Source organism: Hyposmocoma kahamanoa, unplaced genomic scaffold (genome assembly GCF_003589595.1).
Source record: "Hyposmocoma kahamanoa isolate Upper Pololo Valley unplaced genomic scaffold, ASM358959v1 62, whole genome shotgun sequence".
Lineage (NCBI taxonomy): Eukaryota > Metazoa > Arthropoda > Insecta > Lepidoptera > Cosmopterigidae > Hyposmocoma > Hyposmocoma kahamanoa.
In genome coordinates, this window is record NW_020653850.1 from 2,001,125 (window position 1) to 2,012,667 (window position 11,543).

Sequence of the window (11,543 nt, forward strand, 5' to 3'; positions counted from 1 at the left end):
AACAGTGTTGAATCAGCTGTCATATTTTTCAAAAACAATGAACGCAGCCATACATCGATCAATCCAATCATCGTTCACTCGTCACAGTATTTATCATTCGCTTTTGATATCTACGTAATTTTGACGAGGTCGTTGTAGTTATTAGGTTTATGTTATTGAAATTGGAATTAAAATGGTTGATCCGATATTTGATTACCAGTTCAGGCTGATTTTAATCGGTGACAGTACGGTGGGAAAGAGTTCGTTGTTGAAATACTTTACAGATGGCAAATTCGCCGAGGTAAGTTTCGTGGTCCCTTTCCATTGTTTTCGTACTATTTTGGTAAATAGGTGATTAAATTGCGCGTTAATTTTCAGCTATCGGACCCCACAGTGGGTGTGGATTTTTTTGCTAGAATAATAGAGGTGCAGGACGGTACGAGAATTAAATTACAGCTTTGGGACACAGCTGGACAAGAGAGATTTCGATCCATAACAAAGTCGTACTATAGGAACTCTGTTGGCGCGTTATTGGTGTACGATGTCTGTAACAGATCGAGTTTTGAGCACATACCGTTGTGGATGATGGAGGCCAAGAGACATATAGAGCCTCATAGACCTGTGTTCGCATTAGTTGGGTGCAAAGTAGACCTTGTGGATAAGGACAATAAGAATGGCGCACGACGGGAAGTCTCGTGCGAGGAAGCGCGAATGTTCGCCGAAGAAAATGGTAATGTGTTTATTTATCTAAGTGAACATAATAGTTAAAAGCGGGAAAAAATTTGTAAAGAACTGAATGCAACCAAAAAAGCGCAAAACAAATGAAAGTTGGCAGAATAAATTCCATGGTTCGTTGCGCTTTTTTTCTTATATCTCCATGCATGTCTTGTATTATGAATTTTTCATATTCTCGCTTATTTATGCTTCTGGCAAGGTTACATAGAATATGTTATTTTCTATGTTTATTATTTCTAACATTTCTACTCTTCGCCCCTTTTTACCATCGGAAATCCAGAGGAAATACAGTGGGATGTTATCCCTATTTGATGGATCAGATGGATCCATCAGGCATGCTAAGCGCTTTTCATCACCTTTTATTGTGTGGACAGTTTACAAGAACATACAAGCTGAGTATATTTATGGTGCAACTAATAAGTTTTCTGGATGGGCTTGTTCCATCGTAGATCCTATCTTAGCTCCAGGCCTAGGTAGCGGTCAAGAGCAAGTTTATTTACTTCAAAAAAAGACTAAAGAACTTAAATCCAATCATGAAATAAAATATATTAATAGGATAATGAACGTAGAAAGTAATATGAAACGGTAATAGTAATATTTGAAGTGAAGCGACTTGTATCCAAGGTCTTGAAATAAATTAAAAAATATATTAATCAGATATTCGTATATATAATATATTAATTATATAATCGCTTATCAAACAAAACCGCTCAGGTATATTTCAAGTTATTTTAAGGGAGAGTCAAAAAACTGCATGTTATATTATTGCATACAAGATTTTTTAAGCTTTTGTTAGTAATAGGTGCTCTATTCATCAATAACAAATAATTGTATGTGTTTCAGTTATATATTTTTTATTGATATTACATACATACACAACACTCACACCCTTGTCTCCCAGTGGGCAGAGACCATGATACTCCATCTTAGTCCATCCTGACACAACTTTCTAGCCTCACATACATCAACTACCCTTTTCATACAACTTCTTTTATTCTTGTCGCTTCGGATCCCAGCCTTTTGAGGACATCACTGATCTGGTCAATGTAAGTCCTTTTGGGATGTCATCTTAAAACCCTTCCACCCACATTCGCATCATAAATATGTTTTGTAATTCATTTTTCTTACATCCATCTGCTCTACACTTTTATATAATCCACATACAGTAATCATGTTAACATGCTTTTTTACAAAAAAATACATATAACATAATTAACAAAATACATGATGTAACAGTTAATAATCAGTACCTACTTGTACTCCAGCAAAATTGGATATAGAATGTTTAATAAACGTTTCTAAGTAACCATTGATAGCAGGTGTAAAGTGCATTTTTTGTCAATGCTCATTGTTTAATTTAGCTCTGCCCATGACCTGCTTGTGTAATTGGAATTTAAATAGGTAAGTAGGTAATTGGGTTATTTTGAAGTAATACTTGACTAGCCAATTATTCTGAAAATTACAAAGTACTTATTCATACATTCGATTTATGATAAAATAATGAAATTTGTGATACCTATTAATACTTACTGCTACATTGTAGGTACAGAAGATAATATGTAATGGAAGTTGAAAAAAAAAAGTAAATTGTAAGATTTAAGAGAAGATTTATTTTATATTAATCTACTACATATTTCATCCAGCAATTTCCAATTTTAAATTTGAATTACTACTCAAACTCGAATGTTTGCAACCTGTCCCTTTAAATAAAAAAATCATTACTGACGACAGTTTTATAAATAATTAATTACCTGGTAATTTTGTGGTTTCAAATCACTAGTAAGTGATTGACCAAAATTCATGACAGACATGACTTCAAGATTATTATGAGCCTACTTAAATTTCATGAAAAAATTTTGAATTAGGCCAGAGTATAATTTAAGCAGGTACAGCATAAATTGACAAAAATTAACCTTACACCAAAAAACCTGAAAGTCCACTTGTAAATTGTTTTCTGTAACAACAATAATATGTTTTAAGCACTCTGAATCTGAACATATTATTACAGACATATAGTAGTAGCACTAGAACTCCTTCTGAAAGAGTTGTCCAGTGAAGTACTGCCACCTTATCTATTTCTATCGCCAAGCAGTAATGTCAGCATTACTGTGTTCCAGTTTTGAAGGGTAAGGGTGCTGGTGAAATTGCACATGAGACTTGTCAACTTATGTCTCAGGATGATGGACGCAGTGGCAGTGCCCCTCAGATCTTTCCGATTTAATCAGTTATGGACGGGACATTTAATTAGTTATGGACAGGCGTGTAGCTTACCATCAGACACACGACTTGTCCGTCCCGTCATTGATATTATTAAAAAAAAACTAACTTAATATACAACACTATACATATACGTATTAAGTGCACTTTATTAAATTGTAGAACTTTACGTACCTAAACTGATTGGTTTAAAAGTTTTCACACTAATGTGGATACAAAAAACAAAGCCACTTTACATAGATACCTACATAATACACAAGGCTTCGTAATTCCTAATACAAGTTAGCAATACTAAAGTTAATTTAGTATTGTTTGTTATGTAAACATTTAAACAAGAACAAAATTTCTAATACGTAATAAAGTTAAGGCCTTAGCCTAAATATGCCGGCAATCTATGTATGTGTTTACATATTCTTAATGGTGCTAGTTTATTATTATAATAATTGGGTCGAGCTATTCATTCATCAAAGCAACCTGCAATTGGTATATTCTGATCACATCTAATTACAACTGGGAGGCAAGTTCAATGGTATTAAAGAACGTGGGACTTTCTTATTCTCGATTGACTTTACCTACTTTTTTTTCGTGGAGAAAACATCCTAGGATGCCTCGCCGGAGAAGTTATATATAGCCGGCTTCTACCGACTAAAACCCCACATTGGCCTTCTCGGGTGCTCTAGTGGGAGGGATCCGGGATCGGCTTTGCGCATCGGAAGACTACCAACCTATAACCTAATGTGATCATTATTTTTATTCCCCTCAGAACGGGACACCTGTGAATTTATTATTATTTTAAAAATAAAACACGTGTTTTATGATAGTCACGATTTAAATGATTTAAAAAAACAATAATTTAAAAGTTGGTCTCTTATTTTGACGACTTACGGTTGAGTGCCTTGCACACAGGTTTTCATCTCCGAGGTCCCAGTCTCGATCCCCGGCCGGATCAGTGTGGAAGATTAATAATAAAAACAATAACACAAACACTCAACATAGCCCCGCACTAGGGAAACCCTATGTCGCGGGTGCCATGGACACACACTTATGGATAGGCGAGTCACTGACCACCAGGCGCACGACACAGGCGCAGAGGTCCCAGGTTCGATTCCCGGGCCGGGAGAAATATTTGTATAGCCTACATTATTTCGCTCGGGTGTAATTTGTGGTTGTCTATGTGTGTGTCCATGGCACTCGCGACACAGGGTTTCCCTAGTGCGGGGCTATGTTGAGTGTGTGCGTTATTAGCGTAAAAATTAAATGTGAGTCACACCATAACCCACATTTTTTTTTTCTGCAATATTACTTTAAATGCCACTTTTTCTATAATAGTTTTTTTTATATATAAAATATATACGTGCGCATTTGACCTCCATCTCACCTGGTGGAAAGTGACGATGTACCATGTACATCTAAATAATGCCTAATTCAGTCTCGCCTTGAAAAATCCCAAGTTATAAACGTTCAGGGAATAAGTCTGCAGGTAGGAAATTTCACTCTATAGGGGTGGAACCCAAGCCTACATCTAGTCCCCCGGTGATGGATAGAGACAGGCGGAATTAAACAGTATAATTCTATTTTCATGTATAAGAAATATCTAATTACATTTATTAAATTAAAAGTACACTGGTAGTCTCAATTTATAAGTACATATAAAAATGTACGTTACCAAAAACAACTTCCATGACACACATATCGATTTAATGCGTCTTCTTCAAGACCTCACTTAGATCATTTCTTATCAGCCGTTGTCGTAACTCTTGGTGTAAAATTATGAGTTCTAGACTACTGCGTACTAAAATGTTATCATCTCAAGTCTGCGCAGTCTATCAGTTAAATACCTCATGATTCATTTACTCGTAAGAGACTATGCAACTACAAAAATGGGTTGATTCTGCATAACAGCGAAAGTGTTTATTAATCAATTACTTTGGGAAAAATATATAGATAAATTGAGGATATATACACTGATTAATATACGGTGTGAAACCACGATTCCTAAAAATAGTATAGAAAAAAAATCCCACAAACTTACCTCGAAAATTTACAAGAAAACTGCTGTATTCAATGGGTACTTAACATAATAATAATAATCATTTATTTCATTTCAAGTTTAGATTTACAGTATTAGTGACTGGAATCTCCTTTTAAGCATAGCAATGCCTGTGTTAGGAGACTCCGCTCTTCTACAATATCTGTTTACTACATCTAATTTACAAATTTCTAAATTGTACAGTACAGGTAATTAGAGCAGTTATATTAGTTTTATTATTTTGAAACAGTGGTTGGGTTACATATTTATACAGAGTAGGTTGATGTCTTTAAAGTAAATATATATTACATAAATACGAAACATATAAATATATACACATTGTGTCAAATTTAATATATAGTATTTCTTCCGTGTTATATATACAAATAAATGCGGCGAATATTCAATTAGTATAAATTTTACTGTGGTTAGAATTGTATTGTTTGTAATTGTAAGGTGTAGATTAAAGAAAGAGTTTGTGGTTGTTGTACCTATTAGACTTTACGTTATTGCAAAAATATCTCAACATTCTCATAACTAAGGGTTACCACATACACCAGCGATTTCTTTTTATATCTACTGAACTAAATAAAAACACGTATAGTATACGATATTATATTGTACTTGTTTAATTTTCTACAATAATACAAAATATTTCTGCCCAAAATCGAACGAAAAGGTCTGCCACGCAGAGGTCGGGAGTTCGATTCCCGGGTCGGAAGAAATATTTGTATGGCCTACATTTATTTCTCTCGCGAGTTTGGATGTCATTTTGTCAGTGTCTGTTTATGGCCATGTAAGCAGGATTTCCATAGTGCGGAGCTATAAGAATGTGCGTTATTATTATTTCAATATAAAAAAATATTTTTAGACGTAAAAGAGGCAGTTCCACACAATACCCACCTTGGGATTCTGTGGACTCTCACTTACCATTCAATCTGTTCAAGTGTTCTAACGATTTTTTTTTCACTTCAAAGCGATTTTCAAGCGAATCTATTCAATAGAAAGACGAAATGTGAGCATCTGAACAAAACTCAATTTTTTTTTTATTAAAATGTAAGTGTGCATTTGACCTCCATCTCACCTGATGGAAAGTGACGATGAGGTCGACGATGGAGCATGGACATCTAAATAATGCCTATTCACTCTCGCCTTGAAAAGGTCCAAGTTATAACGTTCAGGGAACAAGTCTGCAATTCCACTCCATAGGGGTGGAAGCCAAGCCTACGCCTATTCCCCCGATGATGGAAAGGGGAAGGCGGAATTAAATCGTGTAATTCCATCGCACGCTCCCCGTTATATATCCTGTAAAATACCGATAAGCAGGCAACTTCACGGCGGTGTTCAAGGCTCTGCAGCTTCGCCTCTACTAATTCCGAGTCACCCATAAGCCTCTTTGCACGCTTGTCAATTGATTCCAAATTTTAGTTGTAAATAGTTTTTGCCTCCGATTTCGGGCATTAATCGGTTTTAACCCGGTTTAAACCAAATTATCAAAACGCCAAAACCTTTCACAAAACGCATTCCCTTATCTGGTTTTAAATGCTTGCAATAATTCTCTAAAATATTGTATTTACTGCTTTTGGCGACTAAAGGTTATTATGTTTTATTTATAGCACAAGCTCACTCAATGACATTGTATATATATAGATGACGTTTGTGCTTTGTCATCTCGTACGAAACTTGGTTTTATGATACGCACAAGGCGCGTGCAAATGTAATATCAAAGGTAATATCTTGTAATACAAGTAAGATGTCTTATACGTTAAAAACATAATCTATGAACCTGTTTTCGTTTTTTTAGAAAGATTGCTTTGACTTTTATTGTGAATTATTATCATACGGCCATATATGGTACGTAAAACTAAGTACTGGTGTAACTAAAAAATGATGGATTTGAGAAAACACGATTTGAATGTTCAATAAATTACTCAATGGAACCAGTAAATTTATATTCTGGATAATTAATTTTACCTATTTCTGCCGCCAAGCAGCGCATTACTGCGTTCCAGTTTTGATGAGTAAGGGTACTGGTGAAATTACAAGGACTTATCAACTTATGTCTCAGGGTGACGTGCGCATTGAAAGTACTTTCCACCAGGCCCACGACTTGTACGTCCCACCACTTGTAGTTATTATGTGTAAACATCAATAGTCTGACCTTATTTATTGAAAATAATAATATCAAGCTTTAATATGTATGCCTATATATAATAGCTACCCAATCCTTTTTCACCCAAATTCCGTACCTCTTCCATAATCTGTATTATATAGATTATATTATCTGTAATTCTGCTTTCAAAACCCTTTCATTGGCTAAATGCGAAGGCAAAGCCACTAATATTTAAAAAAAAATAAGCCCATTATTCGCAATAAGATCCATTCAGTATATTTTTTTTCCAAGTCGTGTATTTTAAATTATGACAGTCTTTGGTTTCATCTGCGATATTGTTTTAACAGCTTTTTCTGTTGAATCCCGAGATAGGTGGTCTTCCCTTTCTCCATCCGAATCAATTACTGTCAAATAAGTTAAGTATCTAAGAAACGAATATTCATCGACCAAGTCGAAAGACAATGTGAAGTATGAAGCTGCATTTGCATCATGCATCTTTTTATTTGGTCGTGTATTACTTATTTCACGGTAATTGTTCCGCACGGGTGTCAGACGGAGGACGAGAGTAGGCCTCCTGATCTTATTTAATAAAAGTATATTTATTTTTAAATTTACAGTTAATGCAGAATGAAAATTTCGACTCGAGAATGGAATTTAAACGCCCATTATTTGAGTGTTTAATTGAAAAATCATTTTATACGTTAATGGAATTTTGTTAACTAATTTCAAATTAATTTATTTATTATTCATTATTGAGACGAACGTTTTTGTATGGGATTGTTTTATTTAAATTGATTATTATTTAATTAAGTGAAGGTGGAAGTCTATAATCAGTGATTCATGACTTTAATTATTATTATTATTGTTATTATTTCGAAGTATTGGACAGGTATAATTAATAATAATAGTATAATTCGTATGCCTTGATGGTACGTCATGGCGACCATAAAATAAATGTTATCATCTTTATTGTGCTCATGATGACGAATAAAATTATTTGATTTGAAATTGGCCATATCAAAAATTTGTACCGTTAACTCATTTTTTTGTCATCAGGCCTACACCATGTTGAAACATCAGCAAAAACAGGCATGAACGTGGAAGAAGCATTTGTTCTAGTCGCACAAGAAGTTTACAACCGTATACAAACCGGAGAATACAAAGTGGAAGACGGTTGGGACGGAATAAAGACCGGATTCAACCGGCCTAACGGTATGGATTTCAATCTACTTGAAGCAGAAACAGTTCAGTCCACTTGCTGTTAGATAAATTATATTATATTGTGGGATGATTTTGATGTTTAGAATTGAGAAACAATCATTTTGGTGAGTACTAAACATGGAAGGTTACTTTAATTGCGTCCATCAGTAACTTGCTATTACCGCTTCTTTTCTTATTGATCTGGTACACTGGAAGAAAGAAAAAACTGGCACAATTACTCCTTTGAACAAATGTCGAACCACGCATTGAGAGCAGTGATCGCAGTAGGTAGAGCAGGGTTTTTTAAACTTTTTCTAGTCATGGACCCTTCTCAAAATTTTATTAATGCATTATGTTAGGTAGGCTCGCCTTATACCACATGTTAAGCCCTGAGGTAGAGTTATTTCGAATCAGAAACTACAAATGGATTTAATCGGGATATGACTCTGAAATTTTAGAATTTTGCATTAATGACAGAGCATTGCAAGTAAACAAGTGTTAATATTAAGAGACAAAAACACACTCGCATAATTGTTTGCCCTTCACTCGTTTACGTAAATTACTAAGTAACTAATAAAATATCTGTTCTTAATCCCGGAATACCGGAAATATATAATATTTAATTAAAAATAACATCCCTATTACGACTACAAATAGCACCACTTACTCCGATCACTGGTCATGAGTTAATCAGTCTACTGTATCATCCCACTGCTGGGCGTGAGTCTCCTTATATTCCGTCCTCTCAGAGGCGATAATTATTTAATTAAACTTAGGGAGCTGTTTAATCTGACGCCTTACTTCGAAATAAGTACCATTCGATTCATTAAAAGTGTTCTAGTTTTGAACGTCGAAATTGTTACCGCGTTTATAAAAATGCGTTAGATGTACATATTGACTCATACATAACACAACATAGTTATATAACAACCTTTTTAAGTGTAATTTTGTAATTTGAAATGTAGATAAGGCATTAACTTCTGCTATACACAAATAAGTGCATAATAGAAAAAAAAGAGTTACATTTGAAAATAAATTGGCCATAATCTGTTAGGACTTAAATATTTTTTAAATTCTAAAACTGTATAATAGTTAATGGTAAAGGTTTTATTATTTCCATAATATAAAGGTTATTAATAGATCAGCTGTAGTCACGCAACAACAAAATGTTATCTAGCATTTTAAAGTTAAAAAGATACAGTTCTAATATGAAATTGGGTTTTTTAATGTAGTTTTAAACACCTGGAGGCCACTTCCAGTGTCAATACACTCTAGTATATTCAGCAAACACGAGTGGAAAAAATGTCTTTTATATTAAAAATAATTTCCATGAAATTTTTGTTTAGTATTTTTTTTTAAGTCAATGAATGTTACATAAAAATAGGTACAATAAAACTTTTAAAGCAATTCTACATTATCCAATAGCAATTAATTTTAATTTTTTTAAATTTAACTAACGAAATTATACCGCAATATGTCTTTTTGTTAGGCTTACTTGTTAAAATTCTTAATTTTTTTTTTAATATACAAATTGTATCCAATAATTATTACTCCTGTGTAAATAGTGTGTTTATTTTTCACTTGACATTTTTGTTTAATCATATGGTTACTATTTAAAATGATACTGTAACCCCTAAGACCCAGCAAACTACAATGGGAAAAGCTCTAAACGTCTAACGTACACTGAAATTTACTAAATGTAATTTAATTACGTGCTTCAGGCCCCATAAGTGTGTCCTTAGTTTTGTATCAAAAACGTATTTTTCTATATACCCTACGGTCGTATAGAATATTTGTATAGCGCTTTTGAATGCGATATTTTTGTTATTACGTACATTGGGTGTTTACGTAATCATAGAAATAATATTGTCTAGGTCTGAAGCACTTCTGTTTTGTACATTTTGTTGTACACGGGGCCTTAGGAGGTTATTTATATTATTATACTTTATAATTATTTATGTTACAAAAATATTACTGTAAAAATGAATAAATTTATAATTTATTCTTCACGAAAATGTGATAAAATATATGGAAATATCAATATCTGAAATATTTCTTCGTTGTAGAACCAAAGAATGTTATTTTGTTTAAAAAATCAACTTGAATCCATTGTTTTTGTTAAATTACTAACACTTACTAACTGATTTTTGATTTGAACATTATAAACGTGACGTTAGAATTGGGACAAATCTCATTTAACAGCGCGCACGCACTTCAAGATCAAAATAGACAAATTATTTATCGACAATCAAATCATACACTTAGAGTAGATCTATGGATACTACCTCCTTCCGAAATACCGGAATTATGATGTCGTGATTTGTTCTATATTTTTGATATGTGGCAATTACTTTACTATGGCAGCGTACTCAGAAGAAAAATTTTGTAATTGTAAATAAAAATGTAGCTTATTTTGTTTTGATTTTTTGCCTTTCATTTTTAAACATTCCGGTATTTCAGAGTGAGGTGTTATCGGTACTGATATAATACCCGGGAATATTTCCAAACTAGAAATTTAATATTTCCCAAATGGGGAATTACGGTTCAAAATAGTTTGAGTGCTGTATATTGCATCTTTGGTAGCAAATTAAGGGTCGTATTCTAGAACTCTAATCAATGCTCAAGTCAGGATTGCACTGGAAACACAAGCAATGGAACTACGACCCTAATGGCAAAGACTTGTGTATGATTTTCAGTGCTCACTGCAATACTCAAGTCCTGACTTGAGCGTTGAGTAGAGTTCTAGAATACGGCCCTAAAACTGCTATTTAATACGCTGGCGGGTGCTGATAAGGTGAGGTTTGCCTTATTGTTGTAAATAATTACATCTACAATAATAATTTTCGTAAATAACGAATCAAAAATCCACAACCAGATAGTTTTGTAAATAAATAGATTGTCTAAATTTATTTATAGATTCGACGACATTTTAAAGTCAGATAATGAATAACGAATTTAGTTCACACTTAAGATTTTACATCTTTGAACACGTATTATATTAATGACTGTTGTCACATTGTTGTATTACACCTAACAACGGGTTGGTTTAAGGTATATGATTTTTATTTTCTTTTTTCTTATCTTCCAAGGTTTTTTACTTTTGTCTTAATATATCGCAGGTTGGACACAATATCGTCATTAATGAAATATCGCGCCTTTTTCAAATTTAAACTTATTTTAGTAATCTTGTCTTGTCTACATATTTTCGAGAAGTTGATTTTTTTGTTTATGACGATATTGATTTCAACATACGATATAATGGCACCAGGG

General features: G+C 33.4%; 1 protein-coding gene across 1 annotated transcript; it reads left to right on the forward strand.

Moving 5' to 3' along the window:
- Positions 1-131: 131 nt before the first annotated feature.
- Positions 132-10,858, forward strand: LOC113229496 (ras-related protein Rab-39B). The gene is made up of 3 exons (XM_026463099.1): positions 132-280; positions 358-709; positions 8,130-10,858. The coding sequence occupies exons 1-3, from the start codon at positions 173-175 to the stop codon at positions 8,336-8,338; spliced, it is 669 nt and encodes a 222-aa protein (XP_026318884.1). The 5' UTR covers positions 132-172; the 3' UTR covers positions 8,339-10,858.
- Positions 10,859-11,543: the final 685 nt, after the last annotated feature.

Bases quoted from the DNA above. Each gene is read 5' to 3' on its own strand.
- LOC113229496 (XM_026463099.1), top strand. From the start codon at position 173: ATGGTTGATCCGATATTTGATTACCAGTTCAGGCTGATTTTAATCGGT. The intron at 281-357 runs GTAAGTTTCGTG...GTTAATTTTCAG, and splicing joins CAGATGGCAAATTCGCCGAG to CTATCGGACCCCACAGTGGG. The intron at 710-8,129 runs GTAATGTGTTTA...TTTTGTCATCAG, and splicing joins AATGTTCGCCGAAGAAAATG to GCCTACACCATGTTGAAACA.